Source organism: Microtus pennsylvanicus, chromosome 15, assembly GCF_037038515.1.
Source record: "Microtus pennsylvanicus isolate mMicPen1 chromosome 15, mMicPen1.hap1, whole genome shotgun sequence".
Taxonomy (NCBI): domain Eukaryota; kingdom Metazoa; phylum Chordata; class Mammalia; order Rodentia; family Cricetidae; genus Microtus; species Microtus pennsylvanicus.
Genome location: NC_134593.1, coordinates 17,550,218 through 17,564,332, shown reverse-complemented (window position 1 = coordinate 17,564,332; position 14,115 = coordinate 17,550,218). Strand labels below are relative to the sequence as shown.

Genomic DNA, 14,115 nt, shown 5'->3' with positions numbered 1-14,115 from the left:
AGAGAAGTGTTTAAGACCCCTTATCTGAATCAGGAACAGTCTAGAGAAGTGTTTAAGACCCCCTATCTGAATCAGGAGCAGTCTAGAGAAGTGTTTAAGATTCCCTGCTCTCCAAATCTCCCTTGTGCTTCCCCAGGGGCTTCCAGAAGGCCTTCCAACGCCAAGCTAGTCTGATGGCGAGCCTACCAGTCTGTGTGAACACATACGGGCTTCAATTTCAATACTGCGATGTGCAAGTTATTAATTTTAAGCCCACTGCCCACACACATATCCCACTGCAATCTAAATAAAATATGCAGTTAATTGTATTACTTTCCTCTTTGAAGCCTGTCACCCTCTCCACCCACTTGTTACACCCAGGGTTCTAGCCAGGCAGTGGGGTGCACACCTTTAATCCCAGCACTCAGGAGGCAGAGGCAGAAGAGCCAGTGCCAGGACTGTTTCAGGACCGCCAGGGCAACAGAGTAAGACCTTGTTCTCCCAACCCATTCTTTTTATTCTTTGAGGACTTCATACATGTATACAATAAATAAGATCAGACCCATTCCTAATTCGCCCCTCCAACTTTCCCAGGGCACCTCCCAACGCGTCCCATTCCTATCTTCTTTTTAGATGACTCACTAAGTCCAATTATGCTGCCATGTGTGCATGGGTGTGACTCCTGCTGCCCAATGCTGGGTGCTGCTAAGCATCTTTGTATATGTTTATCAGCGGTGTATACACTGTCTTTGGGGAAAAATGTCCTCAACCTTTGCTCATTTTTGCTACTGTTGAGTTGTCGGAGCTCTTTATATATTTTGGGTAATGACCTACTCTGTGGGTTGCTTTTGTACTCTTACTTGTTAAGCAGAAGATTGAAAATTTGGTGAAGTCTAATATTGCCTATTTCTGTGTTTTGATGGCATTTCTAAGAGGTTTTGTCACATTCAATGGCATGAACAATTTCCACTAAGAGTTTTTATGAGTGTTTTTCTTTTTTAATTTTATGTACATTTGTGTTTTGCCTGTGTGTATGTCTCTGTGAGGGTATAGGATCCCTGGAAGAGGAGGTACAGACAGCTGTGAGCTGCCATGTGGGTGTGGGGAATTGAACCCATATCCTCTGGAAGAACAGCCAATGCTCTTAACTGCTTGAGCTATCTCTGCAGCCCTTTCTTGTGAGTTTTTATAGTTTTTAGTCTTACATTTATTTGGGTCTTTAATCTGTTTTAAATTTAGTTTTGCATACAGGATGAACTAAGGGTTCAACTTTTTGTGGTTGTTGTTTTTGAGATGGAGGACTGATTTGTAACCCAGGCTGTCCTTGAACTCTCAATCCTCCCACCTCAGCCACAGAGTAACCGGATTACTGGTGTGCGCCATCGGTTGGTTTCAAACTTCATTTTCCTGCCCTGTAAATATCTAGTTTGTCAAACAGAAAATAGAAAACAGAAGTGTAGGCTTAGACCAGTAAGAACCACTCCATCACAAAGACACAAAACACAAGTGTCACGACTGGAGGGTTCTAGCACGAGCATCACAAGAAGCAGTGAAACTGAATTAAACCATTTGCCCAGTCGCCATAATATGACAGAGGAATGAACATTCCCACTCCTTAAGAGCTTATGTTCTTACGGAAGAGGCAGATTTTATACAACAATAAATACTTAGTACATATAGTTACAATTATTATGTATCAGTTGAAAACAATTTTTTAAATAATTTTTTGTTTTTTTGAGACAGGGTTTCTCTGTGTAGCCTTGACTGTCCTGAAACTTGCTTTGTAGACCAATCTGGCCTCAAACTCAGAAATCCACCTGCTTCTGCCTCCTGAGTGCTGGGATTAAAGGCGTGTGTCACCACGCCTGGCAAAATAAAAATGTATTTTAAAAATGATTTAGCATATCAGAAAGGAAATTACAGTGTACAGTACAGAAACTACATGATCAAAAATATAGAGGAAATGTAATTAATGTATACTGAATGCCTCTGTCACTTAAAAAAAAAACAAAACATAAGACCAGAAGCAAATGAAGGTAAATGCAGAGAAAAGTAGGGAAAGATGTGGAAAGGGACTTTACATGAAAGACATCCATTTTCAGGGAAACTGAAGCATGAAGCACGGAGAGGAACGAGGAGACGCTGATGTGACACAGATATACATGGCATTGTTTACTAGGTCACATAACTTATCTGGACAGCTGTTCCTGGTGGAATAAATGGCTGAATTAACCCAAGACAAAACTCTGGGAAAGCAGACAGGCCAGCAAAACAAGAGAAAATGGAGTTGAGGAATCAGCAAGAAAGGAAATAGAATGAGCAACTAGACATTCCAGAAAGGCCATGTTCAGAACGGAAGCCAGGAGGAGGCTGAGATTGAAAAAGAAACAAAGAGTAATGTTCAATGTATGGCAATCGTAAACTGAAACCAACACAACTTCCTCCTGTTAAGGCTCTTCTAGCAACAAACCTGTCCTAAGACTGAGAGAGTCACCTTCTGATCTGTGAATAAAATACTGCTTGTTCGCTGAGGTTTGGGTAAGGAAAACAAAGTACACTATAAAAGGTATTTAAAATTTTTATGCAAAGGCAAATATATCTGTCACAATAGAGATAAACTAAAATGAAAAAATACAGGAAAATAAAAACTCATTAAAAGATGTTCATGAATTTATTACACTTCTCAGATACTTAATTTTTAGGAATTAAAAATAGCCTCAATGCAAGACATTAACTAAATATAAAATCTAAACAGCTACTTACTGTATAAGAGATGCTCTTTCAAAGTACTGAATAGCTTTTTCACAGAACTGGGTATCGATGTAATAGGCTCCAAGCCACTCAATGACCTCAATATTAGAAGGGAAATACCTGTATGACTAGAGAACACCCAGAGGGCGACAATGTGACATCAGCAGCAACACGGAAACTACTCCTGATTGCTTTTCCTAGTAGTGGACCTATTTATAAAAGCATGAACTAGCAAAAGAACTCGACAAGTTCTAAAAGTATACAATACTTAGAAAACATAGGTATGCTTGACAGTTTTCAGTTATACATCTGAGCCATATTAATATTTAAAAAAATCAGAAGATGCAAATCATGGCTTAAGGAAAATGAGTTAGTATTTTTCATTTTAATTAATATAATCAAAACTATAGTTTAAGAAAGTTGAATTTTAACAAATAATTATTAGTTCTAAACTAATACGCTTTTCTGAAAAGTTAGGATCCGTGAGAAACTGGAAGGAAGCGAGCCGCACACCCACCTCATAATAATACTGGAAGGCCTGGGACTTGTCCCCTTCACTGTCGTACAGCTCGCCCAGTTTAGACAGAGCTTGGGAATCAGTCGGAACAACGCTGATCAGCTGCATCAGCCACTCAATCGCTTGGTTGGGATCTTCCATTAGCTCGTATCTTGGTAATATCAGTTAAGATTCAGGCACCGATAAGTGAGATTGGAACGTGATAGTGAAAATGGTTCTAGGCCTCAGGACCGTGCTGTCTGCATTGTTAACCCTACATCTCTGCAGGAGGCGGGAGGCAGGCAGTGCTGCCCAGCAACACCCTTGCTCTCTTTCTAGTCTGCTCCTCTATGGCTTTCTTCAGTTGTTTCTCCTGCACTCAGAAAAGCAGACGTGTGTGTGTCTGTGTTGTAATGCCCCTCACGGCACTGGAGAGCACTGGGACTCTCTCATTTTGATGAACTTTGACTACAACGTTGGGGAAGAGTAAAAGTTTAGGTAGATTTTTCATATATTGTTACCTTGGTATATTTCATGTAAATATGTTTAAGAAAAGGATAGGTACACCTGTAATAACTTTAAGTACTATCCATTCTAGATGTAGGTTTAAATTTTTTTCACAAAATTTTAGATTATTACAATGTTTTTGTAGAGCTGGAAATGGAACCAGGATCAAATGTCTAGCAGAATCACTTGAAGCACCGCCCAGGAATGCCGGAATGTTTGCTCAATGACCCCAGCTCTCTTAAGCTCAGCACAGTAAAGAAATTGTCTTCCTGTATTTTTCCTGTGTGTTTTTCCTAATTATAGTATAACCCTAAGGTCAGGCCATCTTCTCTCTGGAGTTTCCTTTAATACCTAGTAAGTCCTCTGCAAATGCACAAGCATTTTGTTTGTATCAACATTTATTGACTATTACTTATTTATATCTGATGATGAATGAAATGAACACATCCCAACACACGGTTCTTTTTATTTAGCAAGAAGTCTCCTGCGGTTTCCAGTTTTGTTTGTGTCAGGTTTTTGTTGTTGTTTTGGAGATGAGGTGAGCTAAAGTGTTGCCAAGCAGGCCTTGCTCTCCAGATCCTCCTGCCTCAGCTTCCTGGCAGCTAGGGTTATAGGTACTCACACTCAGCTTGGTCCTTGTTTTGAACATGGCAAAGCAAATGTGACACCACAAGAAAAAAACATAAGATTCATTCAAAGAGTCTCAAAGCATCACCTAACTACTGCCCAGTCACTAACTAGGCAAGAGCAGAATCATGATGCTTAGTTTCAGGAAAAAAAGGACAAATTATACTTCGTAGGGTGTAGCTCAGTGGTAGAGCATTTAGCCAGCAAAAGCAAGGGCCTATGTTCCATCTTAAGCACTGCTTGAAACACAACACACAAAAAATAAACAAAAGGAATAACTAGAATACTATCTGCTCTAAAACTTTATGAAAAAATTATAGTATACTTTATCCAAAGTAGAATGAATAGTACTTAGTTTAATAATATACCCCACCTTTCTCTAAACATATTTACATGAAATATATCAAGGTAACAGTATATTAAAACCTACCTAAACATGAGCTCTTCCGAATGGCGTGGCCAAAGCTCATCAAAGTGAGAGAAATCACAGTGCTTTTCCAATATAGTGAGGGGCATTACAAGACAAACACATCGACTTTCCTAACCGTGGGTGGGGAAAACAGGAAGCTGAGTGCTGCAGACGCTGACATGACAGCAATACTTCATAGTACTGCATGCAGAGAGCCAAGCACAGGATCTAATCCTGCACACAGCACACACCGGCGAGAGTGCTGATGAACGAGGCCATGCAGCACTGAAGACTTTTGAGGATAAGTCTCCAGAGAGCTATATTCACTATATCTACACAACAGCTAAAATTAATACATTATCCAAACTCAATAGTACTAGCTAGTCATGAATCTTCAATAGCCTATATGAGCTTTTTAAACAAAATCAGAATTAGGACAATGCGTTAAAGTATCTAATTAACTTCTAGTCAGAGATTATGTGTATTCAAAATATCCTCAGTTTCTTCAATTAGTTTTTTAAAATAAAAATAAACAACCATTATTAACTAATTCTTCTTAGGATGCAAATGATCTTTTACCAACTGAACTACTTTCAGCAAGTTAACCTGTCGTATCATCCTTATCAGTTATCTCCATGGCTAATATTATTTAATAATTGATATTCAATTTCCAATTGAGGGAATTAATAATGCCCTTAAGCTTTCAAGAGAGATACACATTTGCTATCTGGCAAAGAACTTGAGCGCTGTTCCGAAGGATTGCATGCAGTTTCAGGAAGGAGTCCAAGGCTTCGTCTAGACGGTTTAGCTTCTTATAGGTGAGGCCTTGAGAAGACAGAAAGCAGCAGCATCACAGGCAGAACTGTACTCAAAGCAACAGCATAAGTATTTAAATGCATGCAAAATCATCCAGAAGAAAAAAATGAAAGTGAACTGCAGCGTTTAAAGAACCATACAGGTTGGGATTTCTCCAAGCAGACATGAGACATGCTATAAACAGCTCCTGTGATTTTAAAGTGGGGGGCGGTTCATCAGGGACAGCAGACGGGAACCGACAAACAGACTCAGAGAATGGAATACATACTGCAGACATGGATCCAGCCATAAAACTTAACAGAAGGGATAATCGTGATGAACTGTGCTAGGACATAGTGATTGTACACTACAGGGACAAGGGTAGAAGGGGCCTCGCTAGGAAAGGAAAGGGGTCAGCAGGAGTGTGGACACTAGAGAGGACAATGAGCAGAGAAGGCAAATACGATAAAAATACTTTGTGTTCATGAAAATGTCATGAATATGTCATAATTAAACCTATTATTATGTATGATTAATACTCGCTAATAAAATGTTTTAAAAACTCAAAACTTACTTTTAAATTACATAGGAAAAATAAAGCTGAGAGAGTCTAAAAAAATATCTAAAATTTATAAAGTAAAAACAGCATCTAAATAGGCAATTAAGTGACCCCAGGAGGACTGTGCCCTTCTCTTACCTATGCCAGATTTCAAATGTCACCTCCTCAGTCCCTTCTCGCCATTTCTCAGTGAGGTGTCTCCACTCCCCATTTCTTCCCTGGTCCCACACCTCATCTCCAGGGCTGGCAGACAATCGACTGGCAGGCCAGTCTTCAACCAAACAGAGCAGTCCAGACTTGGTGCTTACGTAACTCAGTTCATCGTTCTAATGAACACAGATCTATTCATCTTTCCCTCTTCCTGTGGTATCTCTGCTGAGGCCAGAGATCATGCTGGGCATCTTCCTCAAATACTCTCTACCTTTATTTTTTGGAGGTAGGGTCTCTTACTGAACCTTGAACTCACCAATTCATCTAGACTAGTTGGCCAGCAAACTCCAGGTTACCTGCCTTTCTTTGCCTACCTAGCGATGGGATGACGGGTATATGTTGCCTTGCCTGATTTTTTAAGTGAGTGTTGAGGATCAGAACTTAGGTTCTCTTGCTTGTGTGGCAAGCACTTTACCAACAGTCATCTCTGCAGCCCCCCGACTGAGTTTTTATTTGCAAATTCCTAAACACCAGGAAATAGTTTAAGAGCATCAGACATCCAAGGAAAGATAACAATGCAAAAAAGACAAAAAAAAAAAAAACAGAAAAGAAAAAAAAACCCAAAATACAAACTAAATTCATAATCAAATAAAAACACATTCAAAAAGAAGTATATTTGAAAAGAAACATTGACAGCCAAAGAAACTAGTCCCATACTACAGACATGTTTGTGTTTGGCAGCACCTCAGAAGCAACAGTGCTCATATCAGACAACCTCTGGCGACAGGAAGGGAATGAGATGGTCATGAGCCTTCATGTCTTGTAAGAGCAAATAATACAGTCTGAGGTGCTGGAGAGATGCTCAGTTGTTAAGAGCACTGGCTACTCTTCTGGAGGACCTGGGTTTGGTTCCTAGCAGCCACACAGTGGCCACAACCACCTGTAACTCCAGTTCCTAGAGATCTGCACCCTGCTCTGGCCTCTGTATTCCAGCCACACAAGTGGTGCACAGACAGGCATGCGGACAAAACACCCACACACATAAACATGGAAAAAGTATTAAAAATTCTGAAGCATATCTGGCAAAACAGTAAAATGTGTCAAATTGTGGCACTAAACAGCTTCCAAGTACTTTCTGTATATCTGACATTTTCCTAATTACAAAGGAAATAGGTACCCCCCTTGGGAAACATTTAAAAACACCATCTCATATCATCAAAACTTGGGGACACAGTCAGTCTTATAACTGTGGTTGACAGAGATATCAGAAAAGTCTTTTTGGAGAACAACATAACAATGCTAACCCAAATTTCACATAGCATGGCTTTTGAATCATTAACTCCACTAAGAATAATGCTATTTTTTAAAAGATGTTGACAATGCCTTAATGTCACGTGCCACGTTCAACTCACCAATGTTATAAAGTGCTTCAGTACAAGAAGAGTCGTTTCTCAGGGCCTCCTTATAGAATTCAGCTGCCTTCTCATAATCACCGTTTGCAAAAACCGTGTTCCCTTTATTAGTGAGAGCGGATGGGTTGTATCTATCTGAGTTCACAGCTAAGTCTGCATAACTGCTGGCTTGGGCAAATTCATTTTCCTAAAGTATAAAAGATATACAAATTTCAAGTCTAAATTTCAAATCTCCTCAGATTGTTCTGAGATTATTAAAACAATAAATGGACTTTCTGAGATTATAAACAAAGATGAACAGAAACAAATATTTTAAATATCTTAGTTTTGACAGGCTATTTGCAGTTGTCAAGCTCAAACAGCCAAGTATCGTATGGTTGGCTTTTCTAGTCTCATGGTTTGATAACAACAGTATTTATATGTAGGTGGTTCCATGTTCAACGCCCAAGCCCCGTGTCCTCATTTGCTGCGCGCTGCCTTCCCACCTGAAGCACTGAAATAGCTGGAAGGGCCTCAGCGTCCCCTGCTCTGCACCTGGCTGCGGCACCCACCAGGCGTTCGTACTTCTGCCCATGCAGGGCTTTCTCTTCCTCTCTCAGCCACAAGCTTGATCAAGACCTTGCCATGGTTCACATGACGCCCATGGACCCCTTCATTTCACGGGACATGGCCAGCTCTGCCAGGTCAGCGCAGTGAGACTGAGAACCCCTTTAAAATGCCCAAGGCAGTGGCAAACACTCCACAGGGTTGGAGCAGTTACCACTATGGCCTTCCTCCAGGTCCTTTTCTGCCCTCAAGAGAAACCCCGTGTCCGCCAGCAGCCACACTCTGCTTTCTCTTCCCCAGGCTCTGGAAACCTGTGCTCTGCTTTCTATTTCCCTTCCTATCTGGACGCTGGCTATTATCTGGGAACTCTGGGTCTGGCTTCTTGTACTTGGTGCGTTTGTAAGGTCTCTGGACCATGTATCAAGAGTCTGTTGCTCTTAATGGCCAACTAGCATCCATGTATGGACCACACGGGGTTTATCCCTCGGTCACTGACACATTTATGCTGCTTTCATTCACCTTTTGGTTGTTAGGAACATTTATGTGTGGACTCTGAACTACAACTTATACAAAAGCCGCACACCAGGAAGTGGAGTGCGGCTGTGAGAAAGCTAAGCCCTACTGTTGTCTTCTGGACAACAACGAGAACTTAGAAACGCTGAGAGGGCTGCTGTTGAGACTACCGAGGGGAACTCAGCGGAGCCTGCAGAGGTGGGAAGGAGCTGCCATCTGAGGCGGGGTAAAGGGCAAATCAAGTTTGTAGCTGGAAGGCAACTGGCATAAGTGGCGCCCACCTACTTTCAGGAGCCCCAGTGATTGGCATCTAGTAGGCACCCAGTGAATGCTTGTTACAGAGGGTGTTCCGCAACCCTACCTAAGTCATTTAACCTGAGATACCCCGTTCTTCATCACAGCACCACGGCTCAGCACGGTCTCGTGGCTGTCAGTCCACGACGGCTGGGGTCCTCACTAGCAGCCTTTCTCCCTCACTTCTTTAGAGACAGTCTTCTTGCTCATGTCTGCAAACTCGGCCCCTGGCAGCACTTGTCCCAGGCAGCCCTCAGTTTACCTCTTTCCCCTCACACTTTGCATCAGTCTTCTCTGGAGGACTTCCTTAGGTGCATTCCTAGGCAGAGATTTAGCAATGCAAAAAACATCCTATCAACAGCTCTCAGCTGTAGAGAAGCAAACCTACCAGGTAATACAGGAACGAGAGGTTGGTGGCAGCTGCGCTTTTCACTCTACTGTCCTTTTTTTCAAACATCTTCAAGGTGTCTACAGCCTAGAAACAGAATGTCTGAAATTACTGCCCGTCATACAGCAGTATCCTAAGGTGCAGTTGGGGAAGGTGTCTGTGTGGACTGGGGACAGAGGGGACAGGGGAGCAGCTGTAAATTCAAGAAGACAGTTGGCAGGAGAAAAATCTCATTCAAGAAAAGAACTCATCAAGCAGGAAAGGGTGGAAATCTTACAGCGAGGAATCACAGTTGCATTCAGAGCACACAGATGATTTCAGAGCCCATCAGACCGAGCTGAAGGAAGCGGTCAGCTGGGAATAGCAAGCCTTGTCAGCCAGAGAAGCAGTTCCCTCTTCACCCTGCAGCATGGCTGGGATGAGGACCTCAAAACTTTTGCCTAACTCGGTATAACTTCTTTGTGACCGAATATTCTGAGGCTTCTAGTTACAGCTATTACAGACTAATCTGTGGGCTATTTTCCAACAGAAAGCAACCAGAGAAGTTATAGAAACACTATAAACAACTTGGAGGCACTGGAGAGCTACTGAGGTAACCAGAACTTGAAGACCATGATCCCACAAAGGGTTCCGAATAAAGTACAGCAAAAGGATGAATATATTTTAAGAAAAATGTTCTTTAAAAAGAACACAAGACAGAGGCGAGCACAGGAAAAACGGCTTTTATAAATGTAACTGGGATGCTCGGAGGAGGAGGAAAATGAATCGCTGAACAGTTTTCAAAATCGATAATAGAAAACAATTCTGGGAATGTTACCAAACTATTATCTAAAGTAGATAAATATAATTACATCTTCAAGTCCCAAGAAAGGAAAGTACATGTTTAGCTACCTGCCAAGTCTGCTAATGCTACACAAATGGTATATAGAACAGTTAGAACCTTACACGAACAGTGCGTGGTTATTCAACCTAGAAGTGATTTTCATACAAGAAGAAAAAGGTGAAAAGGGATAGTGGGTTTTATTTTATTCCTTTTTTAAAAAATATATTTATGCTTGACATCTTGGTGTCTCCGATTTATGGCAAACACTTGTGTGCAAGCAAAAATCCTGCCTCCGTTTCCTGCCACCATCAGTCACACCTACTGCCACTAGCCAGGAGAATGCGCCATGCAGGGCTGGAGTCTAATGCTGGGCCAGCAAGCACGCTGACCCAGGTTTGAATAAGAATGAGTTTTTAAACTAGTGGATCCCAAAGCTACTGGTGTTGTGCAGGTACAGCTGGCCGAGAATGTAGAAAGGTTTTGTGTGATGCTTAGCATCACAAGACAACAACAATAACAACAACAAAACCCCAAATTTTATAATGTTGGTTCCCATATGCTAGCACTATTTTAAATGGTTTCAATGACCTTAAAAAACAGTTAGTCATTTCTAGGCGAGTCTAACACCAGAAAGGAAATATTCTACATCAGATCCTGCCTTCTCAAGCTGAGGAAGGCAGACCACAGTGAGCTCGAGGTCAGTGTGGACTTCACAGCAAACACAAAACCACACACACATGCACACACACCAACAAACAAACAAACACCCCCCCAACCAAACCAAAACCAAAACAACAAAAAATGAACAAATAAAACAGGAAAAAAAGGAGATAACAAGATCTGAGTTAATTTTAATAGAAAAAGCTAAGAGTGCTTATTTTTTTGATTTTTATTTTATTATATTATATGTGTTAGTGTTTTGCCTGCATGTATGTCTGTACTGCTTATATGCCTGAGGCTTGCAGAGGTCACAGGGGGCAGTAGATTCATGGAGCTGGAATTACAGGTGGTTGTGAGCCGTCATGTGGGTGCTGGGAACCAATCCCAGGTCCTCTGGAGAACAGCCAGTTTCTTAACTGCTGAGACAACACTCCAGCAGCAAGAATGGTTAGTTTTGGATGGACAGTTATAAAAACATGAACTATGGGAATGCACTATTAACCTGTTTTTAAAAAATAAAAACAAACTTAAAAATAAAATATTCTCCACTATGTCACCTATAACAAACAGTATACTTCATATTCATAGATTATTTTTCAGGTCCCAAGATCACTTCAGCAATGTAACAAAGACCAATTTGTCTCACATCCTATGATTCACTGCAACAGGGCTTACAGCGGCTGTCTGTTTGATACACGGTTTCATGGAACTCAGTTGACCTCAAACTTAACAATAGCTGAGGATGACCTGAACTTCTGATTCTCCTGCCTCCACCTTCCCAGTGCCGGAATTGCAGGCATGAACCACTGAGGCTGACAGTGGTATTAAAAAAGATTTATTTTAATTATTGTTCTAATTATGTGTATGTGTGTCCTTGTGTTATGGACATGAGAGTGCAGGTGGCCTAGGAGTCCAGAGGAGAGTGTCAGGTCTCCTGGAGCTGGATATATAGGCAGCTGTGAGCTTCCAGACGTGGGTGTTGGGAACCAAACTCAGAACCTCTGCAGAACTATGTGCTCTTAACCTCTGAGCCATCTCTCCAGCCCCCGACAGCAGCATGTTTAATGGTTAAAGGTGTGATGAGTTAATAAAATGACACGACAGACATTCCAGAGGATTCTCTGGAAGTTTTAGTGCTTTGTAAATACTGAAAGACTTAAGTATGGTGATTGGATTCACACAATTGCCCACTTTCTGGTCCTACAGCATAGCAACCATTTAATTACTACATGAACACAGGGATACATCACTCTGTTCTCCCCAGTTTCTGGAGAGCAGTTACTCCTTTCTATTGTCTTCCAGACAAGAGGAGGATCCTTCAATCAGAAAGAAAAGAGAAGGCACAGGCTTGGCCAGTTTGGGAAGGATGCAGTGGCTTCCTGAGCCTTGCTCAGGAATGAAGTTAAAGAGTTGCAGGCACACATGATGCCCTCACCAGCTTAGGAACCAGGAAACCACGGTCATACAGCTTGTTCTTTGCTATCCTGCTTCTTCTTAAAACCCTGCAATCCTCTGCTTCTGTCTCAGCTCTGCTCTACCCGAGCTAGCACTGAAATGAACAAAACACTCTACCCCACCCCCTAGACAACCAGATAGGAGCTTGCCAGTGAGGGATGCCAGGGTTCTAAGCCAGTGTCTAGCGCAGGGAACCTTTCAATCCCAAGAAACATTTGAAACAGCCTCTGAGAAAGCTGTTCATAGCGGGCAAGACAAGAACATGGGACTGCTATTCGGGCTCCCCGCACACACCTGCTTCTCCACGCCTTAGCACTTTGCAGAGCAGTCTGGAAATTCCTAGGCCTGGGCCAGCATAAGGGTTAGCAATGTAACAATATGATATATAAGGGAAGTATTTGTATTTCAAGAAACAGAACCAACATGTAAAAATTGTTAGAGTTTTATGGGTGGGGTAGAGCTCAGGGGTAGGGCACTTCAATAACGTTCTAGAAAGGAGTTCCCCTGTATTTGTCTCTTGGACCAACTAACATGAGAGATGCTGCTGAACTTACTTGGTTAAAGTCCTTCTGTCTCAAGTATGTAATCGCTTTGTTAATCTCCAGATCGTTGGCCAGCTCTACGTACTGAGACGCTTTCACTACTTCCACACACCTATGAGAAAGGCGAGACAAAAAGGGGTACTTGCTTTCATTTCACTTACTTGTATTCTTGACTCCCCCATTTTCTCTCTCTCTCTCCAAGTATGTGTACGTGTGTGTGTTTGCACATCGTATATACCCATTTTTGGTATATACATATGTGTGTGTGCACATATACGGAGTCCAAAGATCAAGGCAGGGATATCCTCCATCATTCTCCACCATGACCACGGCAACTCTTACGGGAGAAAGTATTTAACTGGGACCTGGCTTACAGTTTCAGAAAAGCATGGCGGGGAGACTGGCAGCAGGCACAGCAGGCATGGTGCTGAAATGGTTAAGAGCTAAATCCTGGTCTGCAGGCAGAGAGAGCCTGGGCCTGGCATGAGCTTTTGAAACCTCCAAGTCAACCCTCAGTGATACACTTGTTCCAACATGCTACACTTCCTAATCCTTCTATTCTTTCTAGTAATGCCACTCCATGGTGACTTAAGCATTCAAATATATGAGCCTATCAGGGTCATTCTTATTCAAACAAAAGCACTTACTAATTTTAAAAACAATTAGCTGGGTAGTGGTGCACAGGCCTTTAATCCCAGCATTCAGGAGGTGGAGGCTACCGATCTCAAGGAGTTCAAGGCCAGCCTAGTCTACAAAGTGAGTTCCAGGACAGTTCAAGAGAAACCCTGTTTTGAAAAACAAACAAACGAAGAAAAAGAAGAAGAAGAACAACAACAGAAGGCGTGGGCTGTTTCAGTACCCCTGCTTCAGGGAATAAAGCAGAGGACTATTTGTCCTAAGGGTGTGGCTCAGTGGCCTAGTCCATAATTCAAAACACAAAATCCTTTCTTCAACACAAGCTTTCCTGAGAAGCCTTATATAGAAGTGTCTGCCTGCCTGACACAGGGACAGGGACTCGTGGTCTCTCTGCAATGTACCTGACAGGGACAGGGGACTCGCGGTCTCTGCACTGTTCCTGACAGGGACAGGGGACTCGCGGTCTCTGCACTGTTCCTGACAGGGACAGGGACTCGTGGTCTCTCTGCACTGTTCCTGACACAGGGACAGGGGACTCGAGGTCTCTGCACTGTACCTGACAGGGACAGGGGA

General features: G+C 42.2%; 1 protein-coding gene across 4 annotated transcripts in view; it reads right to left on the bottom strand.

The window, feature by feature from the left end:
* Ift88 (intraflagellar transport 88) overlaps positions 1–14,115 on the bottom strand; it is a 98,236-nt gene that overhangs the window by 40,335 nt on the left and 43,786 nt on the right. For all 4 annotated transcript variants that reach the window (XM_075949252.1, XM_075949254.1, XM_075949253.1 and 1 more), the window contains exons 15-20: positions 12,919–13,018; positions 9,427–9,513; positions 7,686–7,872; positions 5,486–5,594; positions 3,248–3,398; positions 2,743–2,858 (exon numbers count right to left, since the gene is read on the bottom strand). In XM_075949252.1, coding sequence (XP_075805367.1) covers positions 2,743–2,858; positions 3,248–3,398; positions 5,486–5,594; positions 7,686–7,872; positions 9,427–9,513; positions 12,919–13,018 — 750 coding nt within the window. The remainder of the gene's footprint in view (positions 1–2,742; positions 2,859–3,247; positions 3,399–5,485; positions 5,595–7,685; positions 7,873–9,426; positions 9,514–12,918; positions 13,019–14,115) is intronic.